This window comes from Silurus meridionalis, chromosome 4, assembly GCF_014805685.1.
Source record: "Silurus meridionalis isolate SWU-2019-XX chromosome 4, ASM1480568v1, whole genome shotgun sequence".
Taxonomy (NCBI): domain Eukaryota; kingdom Metazoa; phylum Chordata; class Actinopteri; order Siluriformes; family Siluridae; genus Silurus; species Silurus meridionalis.
The window spans coordinates 12,707,494-12,735,484 of record NC_060887.1 but is presented as its reverse complement, the minus strand read 5'-3'; the positions used below and the strand labels follow the sequence as shown (position 1 = coordinate 12,735,484).

The following is a 27,991-nucleotide window of genomic DNA, read 5'->3' as shown; positions in this document are numbered from 1 at the left end:
CAAGATGTACAACAGGTTAAAGCAGATCCATAACCTTTTATAAAATATAAATGAATGTTACATCTCAGGGTGTGTGAAGGCATTTCATATAAACAACAATATTAACAGTATAGAATTTAAACTTAAATGTGATTATTATAAATGTGATTAAATGTATAAATGTTTTATATATCTGTATCTGATAAGAAATACAAGGAATACAAACATTAAAGTTTAAATATTATTGTTATGCATCAGATGCATAGCCTTTGACAGCTGTGAGGAGAAGAAAAATATTATGTTTATGAAATCGTTCTGTATAAACAATTAAAGGTGAAGTGATGCGTAATCAGGAAATGTAAATTAGAAATGTGGAACTGCATACTCATTTCTATAACATGGCCTAAACTATGTACTTTAACCCACGTTTTATCAATGATTCACAGAATACTTCCTCTTCCTAATTTCAGAGAAGGGGACGTCTCTCCTCTGGAAGACTTTAATTCCTATAACAGATAAGAATCAGCATATACATGAACATGTCCATATAATCATTGCAGCAAATGTGTTCACAACTGAATTATAATTTCAGGACTCAAAATCTATGCAAAATATAATAATATATGTTGAAGTGGTGAATACATAGTGCTGCTTTTATACAGGTTTTAACAATGTTTATATGAAGTTAGCTGCTCACTGATTTGACAATCAGAATCTACACAAATTGTGTCCTTGAGTACAAAACAAACTTTTTTTTAAAAGGATCAGACACACTCACTGACAAGGAAGAGGAACAGTAACCATATGCATGAATAAATAACCATATGGATGAAAAAGGATGCTTTTTACATGTAATTCAGTACTGTATTTAATACAGTAAAATTCTTTCTTCATATATATCCCAGCGTTGTTAGGAAGCTGGGGTCAGACATGATTTAGTGTCTTTAGAGTGCAGAGGATAAAATGACTTGTGCAAGTCACCATGAGTAGTAGTTTGACGATAATGGGGCTTGAACCCCCAACCTGCTGATCAACAAGCAGGAGACTTAACCACTGAGCTACCACATCCCATGGGTGCTCATTTGAACAGCTACACAATATTCCATATACCAGCACTGGAGAATTTCACTGATTGTATTACTCCAGATGTCTTTGTTTGTCATGTCTGATACATAAAACTCCAATTCTAGCAAAAGTTTTTTTTAATCTGTATTTCTATTCTGGTTTACTACTCTAATAAAACTAATTCTAGTCTTAAATAAATTGAGTAAATTCACTTACCTTATCATCCACAAAGGGCTGAGCGAGTCCTAACCATGGACAGATGTCTGCTCATACAAGGCAGTTTCATATTGTCTTTCCTATATGGTCAGTAGTATACACATACATTTCAATAGAATGTATTTAATAAACAGTACAGCAATAGCTTTATCTACATACTAGCGGGGAGGAAATAAATAAAAGATTATAAAGAGATTAAATAGACTGCTTACCCCATCAGGCTGAGATCCTCCTGTATGAACTCCACTCTGATTATTTGGAAAATTGACATAGTACTCATCCTAACAATTAAAAAAAATAAATACAGTTAGGACAGACATTTTATAAACTGCACCTGAAACAATGAACAAGATTATAATAACTGATCATCTGACTTGATTATGCCTAAAGCCACAGAACTAAATCTCCCATCAGCCACTGCACCATTGCATAATTCACATTCAGTAATTTGCTCTTACTTAACCTCACCTCACTCTTTAAGTCATGTTGGTTTTTAATCTTGTTCTTTAAGTCTTGTTCCAGGTTATAGCTTTCATCTTTATGTTACATTATTTTGTGTCTTGTTTAGTTGTGTGTATGCTCATTTTTGTTTTGTTCATTTGCATCGTTCCTTTTGTTACCTTACATGATGAAACGATAAACAGTACAGCATAAAGTAAAGCCATATACAAGTGCTAATAAACAGAGAAAGATGATAAGATTCAAAGACCATGTGAGTGATCATGTGACTGATGGGAAATGCAGTCTGTAATCCTGACACACTGACTTGTCTAAGGCTTCTACATGCTGTAGGGTGTAAGTTAAATGCAGCTGGGGAGGTTTAAATTATATAATTTACTATAGCAATAGTGCAGAATCAACATTTGAGCACATAAAAGCACTTACCTGTTCATATTCACTAACTGTAGCTGTATAAAAAAGATACAAAAAATAGAATATGTATTGAAAATTGCTGTTCAGCACAGAACTATAACGTCATGCTTTTGTAATAGATGTAGTATGCACTATTGTCTTGCTCAAATATAGTCTGGAGGACATGATGTAAATGATTTCCTAAAAGAAATAAAAACATTTCAATTCGTCTGACCACAGAACAGTTTTCCACTTTGCATCAGTACATTTTAAATGAACTTTGGCATAAAGAGCGTGACGGCATTTCTGGACTCATGCCACCTTCTTAGCATGATAAAGATTTGTGGATGACATGGCAAACTGTGCTCACAGACAATGATTTTTGGAATTGTTAATGAGCCCATGCAGTGTTTTCCATTACAGAAGCATGACTGTTTTAAATGCAGTGCCGCCTGAGGACCCAAAGATCACAGGCATCCAATAGTGATTTTTGTTCTTGTCCCTATGAACATTTTGATGCCATTATGTAACTGTTTTGCAATTTTATTTTAAAGAACTTTTTTCTGAAATTGTTCTACAATTTGTAAACACAGTCTTTCACAGATTGGTGAAGCTTTGCCAATCTTTACTTCTGAGAGACCCTAATTCTCGAAAATATACTATTTATACCCAATCATCTTATTGACCTGTTCTTAATTAACCTACTTAGTTAAAAAATGTTTCTCCAACTGTTTAATTTCAACAACACTTATTTTTACCAAACTTTTATTGTCCTGTCCTTGTTTCTGAAATGTGTTGCAGCCATCAAATTTAAAACGTAAATTTCCTCAGTTTAAAATATGGGTTTATAAGTTTATAAATCATTCCATTCTGTTTTTTTTACACAGTGTCCCAACTTTTTGGAATTGGAATAATAAAGTTGCATAATTGTTCATATCATAATTATGCCATCAGTGTATTTTGGCCTGCGCTACATGTCTGGTCTTTAAAATCCAGCACATATGATCTTCAGACGTACCTGTATTCTGTGTATTTCCTTTAGAGATTGTTCTTGGCCTAGAAATCATACACCAAATAATAGTCATGTAGAGTAGGTAAGGGTTATTTCCTTTGCATAATAAATAGCAAGAAGGGTTTTTTTGCTCACTCCCATAAAAAAAGCATTTTGAGTGTTAATAGTACAACAAATAGCCCAGAGGTCTCGGATTTATTCTTTTTTTTTTTGCAGAAAGGAGAAATGTCTGCTTTCTTTTTTTTTTGTAGCCCAGTTGATGGTGAAGGGACTTGCTCAAGGGCCCAGCAGTGGCAGCTTGAGATTTGAACGCGTGACACATTAGCTGAACTTAAAAACTAGAAAAATGAAACACACACTGTAACAGCACATATACAGTATGCAGAACCATGTGGATTTGTAATTGAGAATGTAGTTTATTTACAATTTCTTTGCTTTTGTGAAGTAGAAAATCAAACCAGAAATTCCAGCAACACCTAATAAAACCCCGATAACAATCCCAGTTATAGCTCCTGCAGACAGTGACTCTGCACCTCCAGCTGTTTAAAAAAAAAACAAATTATTAATCAGAAAATAGTTTAAGAAACAGTTTTACAATAAAAATCTCAATGAAGCATAATTCCTTAAAAAAAACACAAAACTGTCACTTTCATATGTATATACAGTGAGGAAAATAAGTATTAGAACACCCTGCTATTTAGCAAGTTCTCCCACTTAGAAATCATGGAGGGGTCTGAAATTGTCATCGTAGGTGCATGTCCACTGTGATAGACATAATCTAAAAAAAAAAATCCAGAAATCACAATGTATGATTTTTTAACTATTTATTTGTATGATACAGCTGCAAATAAGTATTTGAACACCTGAGAAAGTCAATGTTAATATTTGGTACAGTAGCCTTTGTTTGCAATTACAGAGTTCAAACGTTTCCTGTAGTTTTTCACCAGGTTTGCACACACTGCAGTAGGGATTTTGGCCCACTCCTCCACACAGATCTTCTCTAGATCAGTCAGGTTTCTGGCCTGTCGCTGAGAAACACAGAGTTTGAGCTCCCTTCAAAGATTCTCTATTAGGTTTAGGTCTGGAGACTGGCTAGGCCACGCCAGGACCTTGATATGCTTCTTACAGAGCCACTCCTTGGTTATCCTGGCTGTGTGCTTCGGGTCATTGTCATGTTGGAAGACCCAGCCTCGACCCATCTTCAATGCTCTAACTAGGGGAAGGAGGTTGTTCCCCAAAATCTCACAATACATGGCCCCGGTCATCCTCTCCTAAATACAGTGTAGTCGCCTGTCCCATGTGCAGAAAAACACCCCAAAGCATGATGCTACCACCCCATGCTTCACAGTAGGGATGGTGTTCTTGGGATGGTACTCATCATTCTTCTTCCTCCAAACACGTTTAGTGGAATTATGACCCAAAAGTTCTTTTTTTGGTCTCATCTGACCACATGACTTTCTCCCATGACTCCTCTGGATCATCCAAATGGTCGTTGGCAAACTTAAGACGTGCCTGGACATGTGCTGGTTTAAGCAGGGGAACCTTCAGTGCCATGCATGATTTCAAACCATGACGTCTTAGTGTATTACCAACAGTAACCTTGGAAACGGTGGTCCCAGCTCTTTTCAGGTCATTGACCAGCTCCTCCCGTGTAGTTCTGGGCTGATTTCTCACCTTCCTTAGGATCATTGAGACCCCACGAGGTGAGATCTTGCATGGAGCCCCAGTCCGAGGGAGATTGACAGTCATGTTTAGCTTCTTCCATTTTCTAATGATTGCTCCAACAGTGGACCTTTTTCACCAAGCTGCTTGGCAATTTCCCGTAGCCCTTTCCAGCCTTGTGGAGGTGTACAATTTTGTCTCTAGTGTCTTTGGACAGCTCTTTGGTCTTGGCCATGTTAGTAGTTGGATTCTTACTGATTGTATGGGGTGGACAGGTGTCTTTATGCAGCTAACGACCTCAAACAGGTACATCTAATTTAGGATAATAAATGTAGTGGAGGTGGACATTTTAAAGGCAGACTAACAGGTCTTTGAGGGTCAGAATTCTAGCTGATAGACAGGTGTTCAAATACTTATTTGCAGCTGTATCATACAAATAAATAGTTTAAAAATCATATATTGTGATTTCTGGATTTTTTTTTTTAGATTATGTCTTTCACAGTGGACATGCACCTACGATGACAATTTCAGACCCCTCCATGATTTCTAAGTGGGAGAACTTGCAAAATAGCAGGGTGTTCAAATACTTATTTTCCTCACTGTGTATATATATATATACCCAGACTCAACGCATTACAACAGCTTGTATCTAAACAGTAGCCTACCAAGAAAGTCATTGTTCACTGTCTTCCTCCTTCCTTTCACAACTACATCTCTCGGGAGTTTCTCTTTTGGCATCGTCGTTCGTTTAAAAAATAAGTTTTTTTTCCCGATGCCTTGCAGCTCAGAACACAGGTGAGGTGCATTTTTTAGTTTCCAACCCAAGAAAAATTGATAAATTAGCCGCTCCATTGTTTAAGCCGCGGGGTTCAAAACGTGGGGAAAAAGTAGCGGCTTTTAGTCCGAAAAATACGGTATGTATTTTTATTTATTTTATTTTTTACAAATTACTATTTAATATTTATTTTATTATTTATTTATTATGCTGGTTGTACTTTTATTTAATTGATAAACACTTAAAACATTTCATTGACAAAATTATTATTTTTGTTGAATATGAATTCAATAATTAAACTATAACCCACCCAGTACAGTGATGCTGATAGGTTGAGAAGTGGAATATCTCAGGGTCTTTGTGTTATGGGCGATGCAGGTATAATTGCCACTCTGACTGCTCTGAATGTTGTTCATTGTGAGCTTGTGTCCTATTTGACTAAGTGCTGCTCCATTCACAGCCCACTGAAACTCAGCAGCAGGGTTGGACTCAGCTGAGCAGGTCAGTATGATGTTAGACCCAGCTCTGTAAATGAGTCCCACTGGATCTGCTTTGACAGCAACATTTTCTGGACCATCTGCAATTGAACATTTTATATTTGAAGTTTTTTAGAGCATCATGGTCTTCTAGATACCAGTTATATTATTCATATTTGTGGAAAAAACCTAAGAAAAATCAATAAGTTGCATGATATGAAATATCTTACAGTAAATAGAGAGGCTCATTGAAGGACTTGTTGCTTGGCTGACAGAGTTGGACACTGTACATTGGTATGGACCTCTGTCACCTCTGGTCACATTGGTGATGGTCAGACTGCTGTTGCTGTCTGTTAACTGAACTCGATCATCTGCTGTTACCTCAGAGCTTCTGTTCAGCCACACAAATGTAGGAAAGGAGCCAGACGCAGAGCACCTGAGACTCACAGTGCTGTTGAATTCAACCAGTTCTGTTTGACTTGGTAATATGGTAACATTGGATGTTGGCACTGGGGGTTTAAAAGTATATTTAGCTCATGAACCATAATAGTAGGCATGTGTATACACACAATAAAACTGAAGTGCTGTGAGCTCCAGTATAAAACACTCGCAAGAGTGATCATTTTTTTTGACAATGCACATGTATTTTTTTTTATAGTTTATGAATGTATACATGTATTATTATATATGTAGATAAGCGTTTCATTACATGTTGTACACTGAATGTGTATGTGACAAATACAATTTGAAATTTGAATAAGCTGTACTGTAAACCTGTGGCAGATGGTTGTTAATAAATTAGGATCAAATAAGAAGTAATTAGTAGCAGTAATATTTGTATCATTTATTATTATTATTATTATTATTATTATTGTTATTATTATTATTTCCTCTAACCTTTAGAACTTTTTTCACAAGATTTTTATTAATTATAATATTTCAAATGCAATTTTCAGTTTTTCCTGATAAATATGAACATGAAAACACTTCTATGTTCAGGTCAGCATTTGCAATGTCTGCTATTTCATCAGAAGGAAAAGTTATAATAGATAAAATAATAATAATACGTTTTAGAAATAAGAAATCAATGTTAATACTTTATGAATGTTATAATTAGTTTGCTTACAACATTTATTTTTTAAACCATTATTGTAGGCTCAAACTGAATAACTGTCTCTAATCGACTGACTGTTACAGATATATTTACGTTTTTAAACACTTTTAACAGCATTACATTACATTACAGGCCTGACTAAATATTGGAACTCATCGATTACTACTATTTTTTTTTTCTTTAAATCAAGATTAACAAATAATAGAGGGACTTTAGTAAACAGTTTTTTACGTTTTAAACAAGTGAAGCCTCTGCTGTCATATTAAATGTACACAGTAAAGGAATTTCTTTGTATTTACAGAATAAGGACACAGATGAACCACTCTGTGAAAGATTCTTCCTGAAAGGTTTTATAACGAAAAGTTTTGTATACTCACCAAACACCTGCACCGATGTCACGCTTGTAATAGTTTCTGTAACAGCGACTACTTCCAGAGTATATTGTCCAGAATCACTCTCAGTCAGTCTTTTGAGAGTCAGAGCTAAAGTGTTGGTGTTCAGACTGGCTCTGTCAGTGTACGGTGGCTGTATTATAATTTCTGAGGGAGTTTCAGTAAGAAATAGAGTTCCGTTATAGTACCATTTGGCAGAAAGACGTGAGGAATCAGGAATGCTGATTGGGGTAATCACCAGGTTCTCCCCAACTTTTATATCCATCCTCTCAGGTAATAACAGCTGCTGGCCAAAGGATACTCCTGTGTGAAGAAACAAATATGGCAACACAGAAACACAATAGTAAAACAAGTAACAAGAATTCATGCACACAAACATCAGTTTACTCTTTATTAATAATCTCTCTCTTTCTCTCTCTCTCTCTCTCTCTCTCTCTCGTGTGGAAACAAATAGTACATGTAAATGTTGTTGTTAGTTTTCCCTCTACACAATATGCTGAATGAGGCTACACTGTAATTACTTACTATATTCTTCTTCTTCTTGCTCAGGTCAGTGCTCACCTGTACATGTCAGCAGAAGCAGAATGCAGAACACAGCTTGGAAATGCATCGTGAGAAATCCGGAGCTTCACCACTGATCCACAAAAAGCGACTTGTGCTGAATAATCACCAGATGTGAACCGAAATGCACCAAATAAAGCTAATTAAACTCGAGTGATCAGCCTACAGGTAAACTATCAGAGTTTAATCCTTCACCGGATTCTCCCAGACTGTTACATTCACTGTTCGCCTTTACAACCTTTTACAGTCACTGGTGATAAGTTTCACAAAATACTGCGGTTAAGTCAGCCGAATTTTTTAATGCGCGTCTAATCGTGCACTTACGGTATGGGTGGTGGGAGCGGTCAAAATAGATCTAAATACGCTTCAGTAGGGTTTTGCTGTTAGGAAAAGATAATAAAAAATATTGAAAAAAATATGGATTGCTACTTTTCTTGAAAAAAAATAAATAAATAAAATGTTGTGTTTGTGTTGTTAATATATATATATATATATAATCATGGCCCATATTCAAACACTCTTAAAACATCTTTACTGTATAGTGTTTGAGACTATATAGTGATATTTAAAAGCAAAATCACCTTTATTTTACATTCTTTTATATGTTTGCTTATTCATTCAATTGATCTTTACTCAGAGTGACCCTGACTATCACTGAATTCATTCTCAGGTCGGTCTACTGTACAATTCTTAAGAAACATCTAAATCAGTGAATTTGAACACACATAAAACATTTTCTTTTATAGGTTTGCTCAATCTTTCTAATTATTCTTATTTAGAGCGTGCCTTTCAATTATTGTCTTAAAATTCAAGTCATTTTACTGTGGAGTTTTTGAGAAAAGAAAACGCAAAATCACTCCAAACATCAGTGCATTTTCAATCATGTTCCATATTCAAACACTCATAAAACATGTTTATTTATAGGACAGAGACAGACAGAGACAGAGACACTCTCTTTAATTATTTAAAAGATTGAACAAACCTATAAAGAAAAATGTTTAGTGAGTGTTTGAATGTGGAACATGTTTGAAAATGCACTGAGGTTTTTGAGTGATTTTGCCTTTACTTTTCTTAAAAACTTCACAGTAAAATGACTTAAAATGTAAGACAAGAATGGATAGGGACACTCTATATAAGAATTATTTAAACGAAAGAGCAAACCTATAGAGGAAAATATTTTATGAGTGTTTGAATGTGGAACATGAGTGAAAATGCACTGAGGTCTTACTTTTGTTTTGTTGTCTCTTTGTTTTGTTTTGTTTTGTTTTGTTTTGTTTTGTTTTATAGCAGAAAAGCCGTTCTGAAGCGTCTTTACATCTATTTTGACCGCTCCCACCACCCATACCGTAAGTGCACGATTAGACGTGCAACACAAAGAAAAGTGCGGCTGATATGACCGTGTATTTTCAAGCCACTGTGTTTCATAAACACTGACTCATCAACAACATATCAAGATATAATAATAAAACCTATACTTTAATAATATTCAGCTTTGCATACTAATAATAATAATAATAATAATAATAATAATAATAATAATTATAATAGTAATAATAATAAAAAATAATAATAAATCTAAACAAGCCATACGGAATTGAACTTCATTTTAGCATTTTTAAAAATTTTTTAACCGTGCTGTTATTTATAGGAATTGGGTAATAATATGTGAGCAGGATTATGTGGACAGTAGATTAGCATCTTTTCTCAAGTTTTATATATATATATATATATATATATATATATATATATATATATATATATATATATATATATATATATATATATAAATAAAATACAAGAAAGATCAAATAACAGCCCACTACCATGTTCAATATGGAACTGAAAAACAAAAGAAGGTGCACATGAACTTACACTATATGTTATCAGTGATTGAATTATTACAGATGATTAAACTGTGTTTAGTATTTTGAATAAATGAATATCCTGGGAGTGGTATCAGGCTTTATATTATGTTTTAAATTTATTACTAAACTTAAAATTGAAAAAACCTGATACTATAAGATCACAGAATTGAGTGGGTGGAGTTAATTTGAGGGTTAGAGGGAGATATTTCTGTTTTAGGATTAGGGTTGCCCTATTTATTTTATCAGTCTATCAGAGAGTGCAAAAACAGACATCACTTAATAATGATTTAATTTTATGACCTAATCTACACATTCTCATTCCCAATTCGTCACATATGGACGAGTTAGACAGGATCCATTGGAGTCTCTTTTTGAAGCACTGGGTACCCCTTTGGCATCAATCTTCAATGACCTCGGGGCAGTCTGTTTACCTAACATGTCAAAGTTTAATGCTGCAGGCTCCCGGTCAGAGTTTATAGAAGTCTATGGAAATCCCTGCACATTAGAAAATGATGCCAAAGAAGTAAGTAAAGGGATCTTGACGAACATGTCCATATGTGACGAGTTGGGAGTTAGAACATGTTCACCTTATACCAATTCAAACTACCTAAGAGTGTTTTAAAGACAAAACATTATTTTCAGTTATTATGTTTTAAAAATATAATTATGCATCTAAGTGGAAGTTAATTCAATAAATATGTATAAAAACTTTTATAATAAATTAAAATTAGTGTATATTTTATTTTTTTTATTTTATTTTTATTTGTTTTAATAAATAAACGTATTAATTTTTTTGTGCTGCCCCAAATGGCTGGGGTGGTTCCCTGTGCAGAAAGTAAAGCTGGGCTGTGGTGTATGATGAAAGTGCGGGAACCGTAACCTAAGTGACAACCAGAAAAGACTTAGACTATATACCTTTTGACACACATTTGCTATAAGCCCTCATAATTACAAACACATGACAGTAAGTAAAAAATGCTGCAGCAGCATGTACACTATACAAAAGTTTGTGGACACCTGACCATTCAATTTGTATATGCCTTTTGAACATCACATTCCACAGTTCATCCACATTTGGTGTTTTAATAGTCTTCACTCTTCTTGCTAGATTTTGGAGTGTGCTTGTGGAGATTTGTGTTCATTCAGACACACAGGTCTTTTTAAAGTCAGTTATTAATATAGGCTGAGGATTCATCATAATAGTGGTGTTCAGTACGGTTGAGGTCAGAACTCTATAGCATGCCACTCAAGAGCTTCCACTCCAAACCATGTAAACCATATTTTCATGAAGCTGGCTTTGTGCACAGAGGCACTGTCATGCTGGAACAGGTTTGGTAAAGGGAGAATTTAATTTTACAGAACCACATCCAAAGACATCCTCTACAATTATGTGCCTCCAACTTTGTGGTTACAGTTTGGAGGAGAACAGCATATGGCAGAAAAAAATCAAGTATTTTAAATACATGTCTGTTGTATAAAAGTGGTTTCTATCTTTTTCAGGTAATTTCAAATTGTTAATTGAATATTGGCTTAAAATGGAATAAAACTATAAACAGCTTAATTTCATTTAATTGTTGTGCAATGAAATTAAGTAGTGTTATCTTTAACCATTCTGATTTCTTACCCTTATAACTTCATAGAAAAAAAAATTTGAAAAAATTAAACAAGAAAGTTTTTTATTCTGGGTTAAATGAAGGAAAGATATGAGGAAGACAAAAATATTCCTGTATGGATTTCTTTATTAAATTGTTTTATATCAAGAAATAAAAGAGATTTAATGCATAAATGGCAATTAGAACTGTGAAACTGCATACTTATTTCTATAACATGGCCTAAACAGTGTACTTTAGTCCACGTTTAATCAATGATTCACACAATCACTTCCTCTTCCTCATTTCAGGGGAGGGCGATATCTCTCGTCTAAAAGACTTTAATCGATATAACAGAAAGAAATCAGCATATTGATCATATAGTCAGGTTTTTTTACTACATTGTGTTTACATGAACATATCCATATAACCATTGCAGCAAATGTGTTCACAATTGAATTATAATTTCAGGACTCAAAATGAATGTAAATTATAATTATATATGGTGAACTGATGTATACTTAGTGCTGCTTGTATACAGGTTATAGCAATGTTTATATGAAGTTAGCTGCTCACAGATTTAAAATTTAGAACCTACACAAATTGTGTCCATGTGTACAAAAGAGCTGGGACCAAACGAGCCAATGGAGTCATATGAAATGGATGAAAAGAAAGCTAAAGAGTGCCTTTTAATTTGTCACATGGACATTATAGTACAGTTAAATTATTTCTTCACATATCCCAGCAATGTTAGAAAGCTGGGGTCAGAGCGCGGGGTCAGCCAGGATCACAGGAGCACAGAGAATTAAGGGCCTTGCTCAAAGGCCTAAAAGTGGCATCTTGGGGATTATGGGGCTTGAACCCCTGACCTGCTGATCAGTAACCGAGCATGACCACCTCCCATGAGTGCTCATTTGAACAGTTATACAGATATAAAAATACATCAATATTTATACATTAAATTTCAAAATCATTCCATTCTGTTTGTTTACACCGTGCCCCAACATTTTGGAATTGGGGTTGGACATTAGTCAAGAATAATAAAGTTGCAGAATTCTTTATATCACAATTATGCCATCAGTGTATTTTGGCATGAACTACATGTCTGGTCTTTATAATCCAGCATATATAATATTCAGATCTGTGTATTACCTTTAGAGATTATTATTGGCCTAGAAATCATAGACCAAATAATACAGTCATGTACGGTAGGTACGGTTTATTTCCTTTGCATAATAAATAGCAATCATGTGGATTTAGTCAAGGAGGTATTGATTTTTTTTTTTAATTTTTGCTCACTCCCATAAAAACAGCATTTTGAGTGTTAATAGTATTCTAAAATGTGCAGTTTTACTGTATTGGGGGTCCGGAAACCAGTCAGTATCTGGTGTCACCCCTATTTGCCTCACGTATTTTGCGCTTTGGCCAGTCTAAACCACACCTGTGCAATAATCTTTCTGTCTAATCAGCATGTTGATATGCCACACCTGTGAGGTGGATGGATTATCTTGGTAAAGGAGAAGTGCTCACTAACACTAACACAGATTTAGACAGATTTGTGAACAATATTTGAGAGAAATATGCCTTTTGTGTACATAGAACAAGTGTTAGATCTTTGAGTTCATTTAATGAAAAATATGAGCAAAAACAAAAGTGTTGCGTTTATAATTTTGTTTAGTATATATATATATATATATATATATATATATATATATATATATATATATATATATATATATATATATATATATAAAATCATATGTTGAAAATGAATTCAATAATTAAACTATAACCCACCCAGTACAGTGATGCTGATAGGTTGAGAAGTGGAATATCTCAGGGTCTTTGTGTTATGGGCGATGCAGGTATAATTGCCACTCTGACTGCTCTGAATGTTGTTCATTTTGAGCTCATGTCCTATTTGACCAAGTGCTGCTCCATTCACAGCCCACTGAAACTCAGCAGTAGGGCTGGACTCAGCTGAGCAGGTCAGTATGATGTTAGACCCAGCTCTGTAAATGGGTCCCACTGGATTTGCTTTGTCAGCAACATTTCCTGGACCATCTGCAATTGAACATTTTATATTTGAAGTTTTTTAGAGCCATCATGGTCTTCTAGATACCAGTTATATTATTCATATTTGTTGAAAAAAACCTAAGAAAAATCAATAACTTTTTGTTCCTTATTAAAAGGCCATCGTTGAAATCATTTCAGTTTCCAGTACGTTCTTTGCGCCTGACAGCTTCTCAGATGAGCCCAATAAAAATAAGCCACTGTAGATAATGATTAATGGAATGACAAGCAGCATTAACAAAAACTATGGGTTCTAGGCAAAACTGCATTAATGATGTGTAAAATATAGTATTGTGCTAATTTTGGCATAATCCTGACAAAATGGAACTTTAATAATAATAAATAAATAAAAATAATACACTTCTTAAACAAATCCTAAACCTTAAACTTACATAGATCACAGCATTATCAGAAAAGGGAAATAGCTGACTGGACCTGCATGCAACAATAAACAATGATGCAATTAGTTCAATTCCAACTTCTTGAGTCTTAATTCTGTTTATAGAATATTTAGTTCTGGTCTACTAATTAAACTGGAACAAGAGGTATTCTAAAAGTGCCAATATTTCATATACCATCACTTACCATATACCAGTCACTTACCTCATTATTCACAAAGAGCTGAGTCCTAACCATGCACAGATGTCTGCTAATGCAAGACAGTTTCATATTCTCCTTCCTGGATTGTCAGTAATAAATGCATATACAGTTCAATAGAATGTACTTGAAATCAGTATAGCAATAACTTTATTAACATAGTGGTTGAAATGAAATTAATAAAGGATTATAGAGAAAATAAATACCCCATCAGGTTGAAATCCTCCTGTAGTTACTCCACTCTTATTATTTCGGAAATTTACATAGTACTCATCCTAATACTTGACAAAATAAAGATTGTAAAAGTTTTGAATATATTAACAGCATACATTTTGTATACTGCACCTGAAACAAGATGATAATAACTGATCAGCTGACTTCATGAACTTCATGAATTCAAGCACCTCACAGTCACAGGATGTTATTATGCCTAGAGCCACAGAATTGATCTCCCATCAGCCACTGCACCTCACCACGGCATGTGATTGTTTTATGTGATTCGCATTCAGCAATCTACACTTATTTAACCTCACCTTTTACAGCACTCTGAGTCGCATTGGTGGTTTCATGGTTGTCGCCAATGTTCTTTGTCAAGTCTTGTTCCAGGTTTTAGTTTTCATATTTATTTTTAATTATTATATGTTTTGTTTATTTGGGTGTATGCAAATATTTTTGTTTGTTCATTTGCATTTGTCCATATGCCTCCTTACATGATGGAACAACAAACAGTACATTTTAAAATAAAGCTGTATATGCCTAAACAGTGAAAGACAATCAGCTTCCAATATCATGTGACTGATCTTGTGACTGATGGGAACTGCAGATGCCAATAATCCTGACACACAGACTTGACTAAGGCTTCTACATGCTGTAAAAAGTCTAATGCTGCTGTAGAGGTTTAAACGCAACAAGTATCTAAATTAGATATTTGTGTGTAGTAATAGTGCAGAATCAAAATGACTTCATACATTTCCACATCCATTTATTAGCGCTTTACTGGTGGGAAAAGACCAGACTGTATTAAAGATAATATTACAGTATAGTATAAGTATAGGTTTTTGTGTTCATACCCCATCAATCATGCAGGATATACACTAGTCTTGATCTTTTATTCCTTTTAATATCATCATCTTTCGGCTTGTACCATTAGAGTTCACCTTGTCTACAAATTGTCCTAAATGTGCCTCTAATAAACTCTGTATTAATTCCAATATATAATTTAAAAAAGGACTTACTTGTTCATATTCATTATCTATTCCTGTATAAAAATATATATATATATATATATATATATATATATATATATATATATATATATATATATATATATACTGTGTATATATATATATACTGTGTATATATATATATATATATATATATATATATATATATATATATATATATATATATATATATATATATATATATTCTATAGCCTTTATATTCTATAGCAAAATTAAAGAAGTCATAAAATTACAGTTTGAACATACAGTATCATACATCAAGAATAATACAGTTGCAGAAAATATAATATCATAAAAAATTATGATTATGATCTTCACACATACCGGTATTCTGTGTATTTTCTTTAGAGATTTTTCTTAGCCTAGAAAATGTAGACCAGATAATACAGTCATGCAGGTAAGGGTTATTTCCTTTGCCAGATAGATTGCAATAATGTGACCTAAATCTTAAATGGATTTAGTTATGGATGATTTTTATTTCAAAATTTAATTCACTCTCATAAAAAAGTTAATAGTAATAGTATAAATAAATAATTTAGAGTTTTCAAACTCTTATTTTTTTTTTAATGCAGAATGAAGAAATAAATAGAAGAATTGTGATAGAAGGGTATCTGAGAGTGAAAGGGAAAGTTTATAGGACTGTGGTGAGACCTGGGATGTTGTATGGTTTAGAGACAGTGGCACTGAGTAAAAGACAGGAGGTGGAGCTGGAGGTAGCAGAGCTGACGATGTTGAGGTTTTCATTGAAAGTGATGACGATGGATAGGATTTGAAATGTTTATTAGAGGGACAGCCCATGTAGGATGTTTTGGAGACAAAGTGTGGAAGGCCCGATTGAGATGGTTTGGACATGGAGGGACATGGGGAATATCGGTAGAAGAATGCTGAGGATAGAGCCACCAGGAAGAAGAAAAAATAAAGGCCAAGGAGAAGGTTTATAGATGTGGTGAGGGAAGTCATGCAGGTAGACGGGTTTGGAAGAGGCAGATGTAGAGGAAAGGGGGTTATGGAGACGGATGAACCGCAGTGGCGACCCCTAATGGAAGCAGCTGAAAGGACAAACAGCTGACTTCAAGTTCTAAACAATGATGCATTCTGACTTCTATGAGTCACTTATCCAGAGTGGCATAATTATATCATTTACACAAATGAGCAGTTAAGAGCCTTGCTCATCAGTGGCAGCTTGAGATTTTAACTTCCAATCACTTTTAAAATATATAGTGATAGTGACTGAACTAAAAACTGGAGAACTAAAAACTTAAATACTACATATATGGAGTACCAAGTGGATTTTAAATTGAGAGTTTAATTTACTTACATTTTTTTTGCTTTTGTGAAGTAGAAAATCAAACCAGAAATTACAGCAACACCTAATAAAACCCCAATAACAATGCCAGATACAGCTCCTGCAGACAGTGACTCTCCACCTCCAACTGTCTCTTTATTAAAACAAAGTAGTAATCAGAAAATGGTTTAGGAATCTTTGTCAGAGTAGACTGTTTTGAAATTGTAGACTGTTAATATATATATATATATATATATATATATATATATATATATATATATATATATATATATATATATATAAAACACCCACACACACACCCCATATATTATATTAAGTGGAAGACAGCAAGTTTGTTTGGTCTCCACTTCATATTTTTTTTATTATTATTATCAATAAACTTAAACATACACATAACAATGCCAGGGGTAGAAAAATAAACTAGAGATAGCACAGTGTCCCTGTGGCTGCTCACTTTGTCCCGGAAATATTTGATTTGTTTTGTGCATAGATGGAAGAAAAAAAAAGCATTTCTTAAATGCTGAAAAAATTTGAGCAGCTAAGTAGATCATATATTTTTCGAAATTTAAATATTAAATATAAAACACACACACACACACACACACACACACACACACACAAATCTGTATTAGGTCTAACTGATTTAATGTAATGTAAACTATTTAAATAACTTATATAAATATTATATATATATATATATATATATATATATATATATATATATATATATATATAAACTTTAATTTAATTGATTACTCAGTTTAATCAATATGAAAAAAATATATTGAATTAAGTGTAATTATTCAAAATATTATTTTTATAAAATATTATAAAATATTATTTTGGATATTATTTATCCGTAAGTGTACTGAAATTGTACCGTTGTATATTTATATACAAGTATTTGTCCTGTTTATATTTTGGCTTTAACCTGGTGCTTGACACCTATACTATGACTGGATAAATAATATAAGCCTGTGAACATTGGTACACATTGATTTATTTTTAATCTTTAATTTCTTTTTTGATAAATTTCAATATCACATTTTACATAAATTAGAATGTAAATATTGTCATGTAAAGTGAAATACTATGGTAAATTTAGTTATGGTGTGTTGACAATCAGCCAATCAGAATGGACAGATATCAGAATGAAGGGGTAAGCAGGAACGCAGGTACGCAGGATTTTTTCTGTTTTTTCCTTTGGTGTGTTTCGGCAGGAAAAGGACTAGAGGTTTTCTTTACCATCGTTTCTTAGGATGTAGGGACGGGGTTGCTTTATAAGCCGCCTTGAAAGATCTTCTTGCCAAAACTGGACAGCTCCACCAACATTCCTACGTTGGAGTGAATGGCCATTTTCTGACAAGTTACTGATTTTTCTCCCTCTGGTTTCCTGTTCATACTGAAAGGGCGACCAAAAACTTCACATAGCCATTTATCTGTGTGAGTTGGGGAGTTTTTACCATAACAGAGTGGAGTAACTGAGTGTGTAAACAGTCTGACTGTGTATTGCAAAACTGCAGTCCATTCCTGACTGCAAATGCACCAACGAATTTGGGCCCCAAGGAAATCCAAGTGCTTGGTTTAGGAACATATACACACTTAAAAGGTTTGATTACTGTTAAGTTACTGTCTAAATAGGTATACTACAGCATACATACTAGCCACTGAATTTATCCTCTTGAGTCTGGTGTTTCTGATTCTGTATTCAGCCTGTAATTTACTGCCATTAAAAGAGAATGGTCTTATGTTATTTACCCTAAACAAGAGGATTTTATTTTGTTTGTTTTGTTCTTTTGTTTTCTTCAACTTGAGGTTTTAAATATAAAACAAAATCCTCTTTGTTTCATTACTTTAATACTTATTATTATTATTATTATAATTTGAATGCAATATTCTTTTGGAAGAAAACTTCCCAAAGACAATAGTGTTATTCAGTTTATTTAAGCAAGAGTAATTTGTACACCTACTGTTCCTTTTTCGTTGTTTACATGTTGGAGGCACCATGATGTAAAATTATAGATTCAGAAACTCATATACTAGAGATAATCCAGCCAACTCACCAACAACCGCTGGAGCCCAGGGCCTGTTGATTTACGTGCCTTTACTAGTAGTGTTACAAATAACATAACAGCCTTGCTTTTCCTTAACACTATTCAGAATCTTAAAATGTACATTTCTGTTCAGATGCATAGCTACCCCCCATTATTTGTTGTAAAGGAAGAAAAATAAATATGACCAATCCACCTATATATAAGATTAGGGTGCTCCCTGTCATTCAAGTGGGTCTCCTGCTACAGGGTGAAATCAACCCGCTCTTTAGTTAGCTGAACAAAGGTTTACCATGCCACCATACCATCAACCATTTAACACACCGTGTTAAAGCGCTCTGCCCCATCTGGAAAGCCGAGAATGCAAATATTTTTGACCATACTCTGTTCTTTAAATTATCTCAGCTAGAGGGTTGAGTTTGGTGTCTATTGTTTTTCGAAATCGTTTTTGTCATGGCAGTTGATCCGCTAAATCCAACTCAAATTCGCCACTAGCCTCCTCGTCAAAATGTTTCGGTGAATCATCCGACGTGGTTGAGGGAGAGTCCATCTTCTCAGTTTTTTGCAGTACGAGGCATTTTTGAACAAAGATTGTGGCCAAAAAGATTCCAAAGTCAAAGTACCACATTCGCAGACCAAAGCCATGGGGTTGCGTCTTAAATTAATGAAAAATATCTAAGTAGCTAGCTGATTAGTGTGGGAGCTAGTAAAAACCGCTGCTGCTCCCTGTCCACCATCTTGCCAACCACTTGCAATATTATTTTGAGGAGTCTTTTTCTGAAATTGTTCAACACAGTCGTCCACAGATTGATGAAGCTCTGCCCATTTTTACCTCTGAGAGACTCTGCCTCTCTAAGATATACTATTTAAACCGAATTATCTTATTGACCTGTTGTTATTTAACCTAATTAGTTTCAAAATGTTTCTTCAACTTTCAATTTGAATAAAACTTTTTTTTTTTGCAACATGTTGCAGCCATCAGATCAAAATTTCCTTTTTTTTTTTAAATGCTACATTTCATCAGTTTAAACATTTTACATGTATTCTATGTTCTATTGTGAATAAAATATGGGTTTATGAGATTTTTCATTTACCAGATAATTTTTTGTTGAACATGAATTCAATAGTTAAACTACAGTATAACCCACCTAGTACAGTGATGCTGATGGGTTGAGAAGTGGAATATCTCAGGGTCTTTGTGTTATGGGCAATGCAGGTATAATTGCCACTCTGACTGCTCTGAATGTTGTTCATTGTGAGCTTGTGTCCCATTTGACCAAGTGCTGATCCATTCACAGCCCACTGAAACTCAGCAGCAGGGCTGGACTCAGCTGAGCAGGTCAGTATGATGTTAGATCCAGTGCTGTAGATGGGTTCAAATGGATCTGATTTCACAGCAACATTTTCTGAACCATCTGTAGTAAAACAGTCAATATTTGAAGTGTTTTAGAGCCATTATGGTCTTCTAGAGACCAGGTACTGTATATCATGCATATATGTTGAAAGACCTTAGAACAAGCTTAGAATCTGCATGATATGAAAAACTTACAATGAATAGTGAGGTTCATTGAAGGACTTGTCGCTTGGCTGACAGTGTTGGACACTTTACATTGGTATGGACCTCTGTCACCTCTGGTCACATGGGTGATGGTCAGACTGCTGTTGCTGTCTGTTAACTGAACTCAATCCCCTGCTGTTACCTCAGAGCTTCTGTTCAGCCACACAAATGTAAGAAAGGAGCCAGACGCAGAGCACCTGAGACTCACAGTGCTGTTGAATTCGACCAGTTTTGTTTGACTTGGTAATATGGTAACATTGGCAACTGGCATTGGGGCTTAAAAAGTAATACGGGACTTATGAACCATGATAGTACAAATAACAAAAACAAGACACATGTATACACAGAATAAAACTGAAGAGCTGCAAGTCAGCATGCACATTTGAGCTCTGGCATGCAAGCCTCAGTGCAAGGTGGAACATTTTTGACACTGTACACTGCAATTTTTGTAGTTCATATAGTAATTTACTAAAAATAATAATTTACTTAAACATAATTCATATGCAGAGCACCTGAGGCTCACTGTGCTGTTGAATTTAAAAAGCTATGTTTTACTGGTTAATAGGGTAAAATTGGAGATTGGTACTTGAGGTAGAAACATAATACATGGTTTAGGTGCACCCCAGTACATATAAGATTTGAATGCTATTTTACCATAAAAACTCAATCACTGTACCAACAGTATTAGTTTTCATTATTTTAGACAAATCAAATATAAATTAGCCAGTGTAAATACAAATAGTTTATGTAAAGAAAGAGCTAAATTATTTTACTCCACTAAATCTGCTACTATAGAATTACAGATTCTTGATGTGGGTGTTAGTCACCAATCTTTAGTCACCAGTTATGAAACATTCAAATGAGGAGATTTTACTGCATTATGGAATGAAGTAGAATCAAAATAGACAATGACATGGACAATAAAAACTGTTCTAGCCAAGTTGTGGTGTATGTCATTACAATTTTTTTTTATAAATTGTACAGTTCTCATATTGTAGTGTTCAGTATTTTACTATAAATAAAATGCCATTATATTAAGATTTTACTCTCAAACAATATTCTCCAATTAACAATACATGTTCAGTCACATAAAACCGAATTCATTAAATGTTCTGCTGGTTTTCAAGCATGTTCACAGTCATCTATGAAGAATAATAGGAGAGTATTTTTAATGTGTTAAATAATTTAAAAGATGCATATACAGATTCAGCAGTGAAGATGTAAGATCATTACACTCCTGCACAAAAACTGATTAGTTACCTTCAAGCATCTCTAAAACTTTTTCATGTGTTTACACAATAAGGACTGTAGGATTTTTTAGTAAAAAAATATTTTCTGCAGTTGCATTGAATAAAAGTCTACTTACCGAACACCTGCACTGTGGTTACACCTGTGAAACTTCCTGAAGGAGTTTCTACAGTCAGAGCATACAGGCCAGAATCACTCTCAGTCAGGCTCCTGAGTGTCAGAGCTAAAGTGGTGGTGTCCAGACTGGTTCTGTCTGTGTACGGTGGCTGTATTTCAATTCCAGAAGCAGTCGTATAAAGGATGTTGCTCCCATTAAATTGCCATTTTATTAAAAGATATGTAGGAGCAGGAATACTGAATGGGATAATTATTAGATTCTCCTTAACTTGTTTCTCTATCTTCTCTGGTAATGACAGACTTTGGCCAAAGGATACAGCTGTGTAAAGAAATAAATATTAGGCACAAAAAGACAAGACAAATAAGTGACTAACATGCACACAAGCAAATCAATACACTCTTCGACTCACTCACACTCACATTCTCTCTCTCTCTCTCTCTCTCTCTCCCTCTCTCTCTCTGTCTGCACATGTGCAGGGGAAGGGTGAGCATGGCGTGTAAAGCGCGAGAGAGCGGTTGGCATGTTGAAATTTTTTCCTTAACCATCTAGGAACAATCTAGTGTGTGTGTGTGTGTGTGTGTGTGTGTGTGTGTGTGTGTGTGTGTGTGTGTGCGCGCGAGAGTGTGTACTAGCGTGCCTGTGCACGCGGTCGTGTGTGTGCAGTCTTCTGAGAGACTGTTTGCCTGCTCGGTGTCTGGGTAGTGTGTGGGGTGAGTGTAGAGGAGTGTGTTTTAGCAGTTGGAAATGTGGTGTGGCACTTGGTATCATCTAGTTTCTTTCAGAAGAATGGTTTTTATGGTCCTTAATAAAGGTCTGAATGGACTAAACAGGGTGTTTAAGTTCAGAATTTATGGTATCGATAAGATGGGACATCAACATCAGTTGAAACTGGCCGAGCTTCAATAGGCTCTCCAGGGCATGGGGAATGGCGTGTGCCAGTTATAGATGGTCTGCCTGTCACGTTTTTTTAAGGCTTTTTGGGTAATAATAAAGCAGGATGTGCTAGAGGTCCTACAGGACAGTGTGAAGGGTGGTCAGCTCCCACCGAGCTGCAGGAGAGCTGCCCTGAACTTGCTGCCAAAAAATTGAGACCTGACACACCTGAAAAACTGGTGCCCGGTGTCAATACTATGCACTGATTGCAAGCTGGTGTCAAAAGCATTAGCCTTGAGACTGACGAAGGTTAAATAAAAACTGGGAAAATCACTGTAGAGTACATTAAGAGCAGACTGAGCAGGTGAAAGCAGTTGGTTCCAAAGATGTCCTAGAGGGGGCAAACACTGGTCATTAACAACCTTGCAGCAGAGTGTCATCCAAGGAGGAAGGGGGGCAAGGGCTGGTTCAGCTTTCCAGCAGAAAAACAGCCTTTTGCTTCCAGCTTATCCAGGTTTCTGGGCTCCCAAACGGGCAGCCACCCGAACAGCCACCAGTGGACTTTTACACATAGTGGGAGGACACACTGGATGTTTCTGGTTTACCAGTTTACAAGAAACAGACTAAGGGCTTTGAACACTATACTGGCTGCTGGAGCAGACCCTGGTCGACGAGAGTAATCTGGACATCTTCGGTGCGACCACCCCCACACTCTCCAGAGCTCTGATCTCAAAGATTGTCACACTCCAGGAGCTGGTGAACATTGCAGGCACAGACCTGTCACGAGGAGAGGACCTGGCAGCACATATAAGACTCCCGTCTCTGCGCATCGCCAACCGGCTCCTACATCGCTGGAGGTTGACCCTAACAGCAGAGGAGTGTGTTCAGCTGTAGGACTACAAAATAGGTGAGTCCAGTCAGAAACAGACTAAGGGCTTTGAACACTATACTGGCTGCTGGAGCAGACCCTGGTCGACGAGAGTAATCTGGACATCTTCGGTGCGACCACCCCCACACTCTCCAGAGCTCTGATCTCGAAGATTGTCACACTCCAGGAGCTGGTGAACATTGCAGGCACAGACCTGTCACGAGGAGAGGACCTGGCAGCACATATAAGACTCCCGTCTCTGCGCATCGCCAACCGGCTCCTACATCGCTGGAGGTTGACCCTAACAGCAGAGGAGTGTGTTCAGCTGTAGGACTACAAAATAGGTGAGTCCAGTCAGAAACAGACTAAGGGCTTTGAACACTATACTGGCTGCTGGAGCAGACCCTGGTCGACGAGAGTAATCTGGACATCTTCGGTGCGACCACCCCCACACTCTCCAGAGCTCTGATCTCGAAGATTGTCACACTCCAGGAGCTGGTGAACATTGCAGGCACAGACCTGTCACGAGGAGAGGACCTGGCAGCACATATAAGACTCCCGTCTCTGCGCATCGCCAACCGGCTCCTACATCGCTGGAGGTTGACCCTAACAGCAGAGGAGTGTGTTCAGCTATAGGACTACAAAATAGGTGAGTCCAGTCATGCAGAGGAGCAATGCTTCCCCTAGCTGGACATCGCTCCTAACCTCAACGGATGTGGAGGTCCCCTCCTGGAGTGCAGTGGTGAAGGGGAGATGGACTTTGGGACAGTTTCGGGAAAGCTGCTCTACAGGGCATGTTAAGGTGTAAGACTTTTGCTTGACCCTGACCAAAAGGTCGGCCATCCCCGAGAACACAGCATGGATGCCCGAGAGTGCAGGGTGTGTGCCCTGTAGGTGCCCGAGGCAACAAGAACATCAAAAGAGAACTCGTTACGACACAACACGTTTCCCTGCAGGACTCACGGCAGGAGACCAAGACCCCGCAACACCCCTCTCGAGAACCAGAACTTTATCTGGAATACAGTAGGCTCCCCGGAGAGCCACCCTTGGTCTTCAAACACCACATCTCCATACAAATGGTAGATCTGCAGACAAATGTCTGACCCCTTTACCCCTCCTTTTCTTGTTACATTCTCAAACACAGGACATTCTATGGCACACCAGATGATTATGTGTAAGAAAGGTCATATCACATGTAAATAACGACGGAAAATGTTCATGTTTCTTTTTTTTTACAAAGGTTTATCGCGACTGGTACACAGGTCCCATCCCCACAGCAATAAAACAAATAATAAAAAAGGTTTAATAGAGTTAAGAAAACATAACTCTATGCAAGGGCCGTGCCCCACTACAGATGTATACAGGCGAGGTGCCTCCCACAGGTCTGTAAGAACCAATCAATGCAAACTTCCATTGCTAAATAATGTTTACATAATGTTTACTCTATCTGGGTATTTAAGGAGAACTGACCAACAATTCAGGGAATCTGTAAACAGATATCCCGCACGATTACTGTGTGTCGTCTTTACCAGGTATGAAAAGTTTTATATTTCCTGTTTAAATGTAAATACTATTGGTTTGTATTTATGTTATACAGTGGAACCCGGTTATCTTGCCCTCAGTTACCTCGACAACCCTATTAAGTCGACGTTTTTGAAGTGGAACTGCCAAATTCTCACTTTTTCTAAGCATTTTTTATCGGTTATGTTGACTTTTTTTATGTCGCCGAACCCTAATATCTCGAGCACAAGGGGGGAAAAATTTGCCATTTAACGTCGGTTATCTCTGTGCAGCCGCAGAAGAACTCGCGGAAGTGGCGGAAAAATCAAGTCTTACAGCTGCTACAGGTGTTGTATTGTATACTGGTGAATCTCTGCTGTTAGTTAGTGCACATAAGCCTTTTGTTGTTAAATGTTATGCGATGAAAGCCGCGATTGGCGGCGCGGAACGTGGGATGAGCAAAAGCATAGAATGAACACCGGCAGGATCGGAAATCCGCGATGCGCTTTGGGAAGAAAAGCGCAGCCGTTGAGAGAGTTCCGGTGGGAAGACACGTACCGGGATACGCATGAGAGATAACAACGACCGCCGTGAACCAACATATACCAACAATAACGGACGGTGAGAGTGTGGAAGTTTAAATAGGAGCTGGTGATGATGATAAACGAGCACCATATGTGTGCGATTAAAGCCGCGGGAGCTACAGAGAAAGCGGCCGAGAAAGCACCTGACACGCCGAAGGGGGCCGAAGGGGGCGTGGCAGGTGGATTCATGACAGATAAACATGTACTGTATGTATTTTTATAGCATCCCTTCATCAAACAAATCGCGGCAACGCTGTTGTGTAAAAAACCCCTTCAAAAACACGTGCATGCACATTCTCATTTATTAACGCACATCATGTACATAAAGAAATTTCAAGCACGTTAATATATTGCCGCCATTTTGATTTTCGTTTATCTCGATCATCGGTTACCTCGATGCTTTTTGGCGACCCTCTAGGACATCGACATAACCGGGTTCCACTGTATTTTAATTGAACTATGAATTGGCTTTGAATTGTGATTTTCTTACCTGGTTAATAAATTGTTATGTTTGATTTTATTCTGTGTTGCTCTGTAAATGTTGACACTGCAAGTAATAACGTTGCATCCGTAGTTACCGTAAGGCTGAAATCAGGCTAGGATCGGCCTAAATCCCAGCTAGATAGTGAATAATATATCAGCTGAGGATTTGAGAGATACAACTAGCACTTGGCGTTAGTTTAAGTGTATTCAGAAGCGTGGAGGCTAACAATATGTATTTCCGTTTAGAGTAACATTTTTGATCACTCTAAATAGGGTCAGCCTCAACCTCTGATTATTTCAATATTATTCTATTCATTACCTGTGGTTAGAAATAATTATTGTAATAATTAAGTGTCACCTCTAAGGGGACTAAATAAAGTATGTTTAAAGTTGAGCACGCAGAGAGAGGCCGCTTAAGCGTATAGTCCAACCCTTTGGCAGCGACCAATACTGATTCGCTTATGACCGTTGACCAGTATGTTAATTATAGGGCCCATACTAGGATCATGTGCGACTATGAGAACCGAATGAACGAGTGTAATGCCAGAGCTTAATCAAAATATCTAAACAAACATCCATCAAAATTATACTATTAGTAAAATAACAACCTATGCAAATATTAATTATGTTTTATCTAATTGGAGTCAGATAAGAGGTCAATAACCAAAATGAAGCAATACATTAATCCAAATATTATTATCTAATGTGAAAGGAAAGACTAGAACACGCGAGAATCCTTCGCCACGCCTCTGGAAACCGCCGTTGGACCAGTGGGTGGTTCCCCACCTTACAAAGGTTTTAAATAAGAAAAAACTGAGTGGGAGGGTAGACACTCAGTTCAGAAATCTTCTTGGTTTTATTGATGATATTAAACTAGAGTGAAGGGCACTGTACAAACTACTGTACTCTAAGCTGCCACCTCCAGTGGAGGATTTTACATTGTAAACTCTTATTTGCATTTTATTACACCCTGATTTTCTATGAGACTGTTCTATTCACAGTGAGAAACTTTTTTTTACATTTTTATACACTGCTCAAGGTTACATCACTGTTTGTGCTTTAAAAACATATTTTAAGTTCTTTTAATGTAAATTTTAATTTTCAATGTTTAATTATTGGTTTTAAGTGCATCCAGAGAAACAGGTTTATGTGCCAACTGATTAATTTAATTTTTGGTCAGCCAAAATGGCCATATACCTGAGCAGAAAGAAAAAAAGTTACACAAAATGCTGACGGTGATGCAAACAGAATTTTCCAGACTAACAAAATTCGGACAAAATTCTAACAAAAAAGGATTCTGATTGATTTTAATCAAAATCAATCAAAATCAATTTACCCCCCCACCTATATTTAAAAAAATAAAATGTCTCTCTCTCTCTCTCTCTCTCTCTCTCTCTCTCTCTCTCTCTCTCTCTCTCTCTCTCTCTCTCTCTCTCTCTCTCTCTTTCTCTCTACATAGATAAGACAGAGGACACACAGTTTCCAAATAAACAGTACATTTCAAACCAAGAGAAACTTTGTGCACTATGCTTAGCAGTAATTTAGTGGGGGGTTTACATTATGCTGAAGGAGGCTACACTGTAATTACTTCCTATATTCTTTTTCCTCAGGTCAGTGCTCACCTGTACATGTCAGCAGAAGCAGAATGCAGCACACAGCATGTAAATCCATCACTTGATTCACCACTGATTCACAAAAGCGACTAATCACGCTTAAAAACGATTAATCACTCGATGTGACCCGAAATTAACCGAATACAGCCGATTGAACTCTAGACGGATAGCAGGTCTGTAACCAGTGTGAATAGAAAAACGCAGGAGTGACCAGCCTACCGGAAAACTATCAGAGTTTAATCCTTCACCAGTTGCTCATCCACACACCGCCTTTACAACCCTTTACAGCCAGGTGATAAGTTTCATAGCCACTAACA

General features: G+C 36.3%; 1 protein-coding gene and 1 long non-coding RNA gene across 3 annotated transcripts; both read right to left on the bottom strand.

The window, feature by feature from the left end:
* Positions 1-16: 16 nt before the first annotated feature.
* On the bottom strand, positions 17-27,872 carry LOC124385078 (carcinoembryonic antigen-related cell adhesion molecule 5-like). The gene is given in 16 exon segments (XM_046848190.1): positions 17-485; positions 1,261-1,340; positions 1,473-1,541; positions 2,146-2,168; positions 3,131-3,168; positions 3,549-3,666; positions 5,872-6,138; positions 6,268-6,546; positions 7,529-7,846; positions 13,356-13,622; positions 15,797-15,834; positions 16,791-16,911; positions 19,978-20,244; positions 20,379-20,663; positions 21,754-22,071; positions 27,684-27,872. Coding segments are annotated over 15 exon segments (2,508 nt in total). The 5' UTR covers positions 27,733-27,872; the 3' UTR covers positions 17-485; positions 1,261-1,289.
* On the bottom strand, positions 13,357-15,417 carry LOC124384119. 2 transcript variants are annotated; one of them, XR_006925351.1, is made up of 4 exons: positions 14,435-15,417; positions 14,235-14,310; positions 14,024-14,066; positions 13,357-13,622 (listed from the first exon to the last, which is right to left on the bottom strand). It is a non-coding gene; the product is annotated as an uncharacterized LOC124384119 (long non-coding RNA). The 2 variants fall into 2 exon arrangements; XR_006925350.1 differs by having other exon boundaries at positions 14,235-15,417.
* Positions 27,873-27,991: the final 119 nt, after the last annotated feature.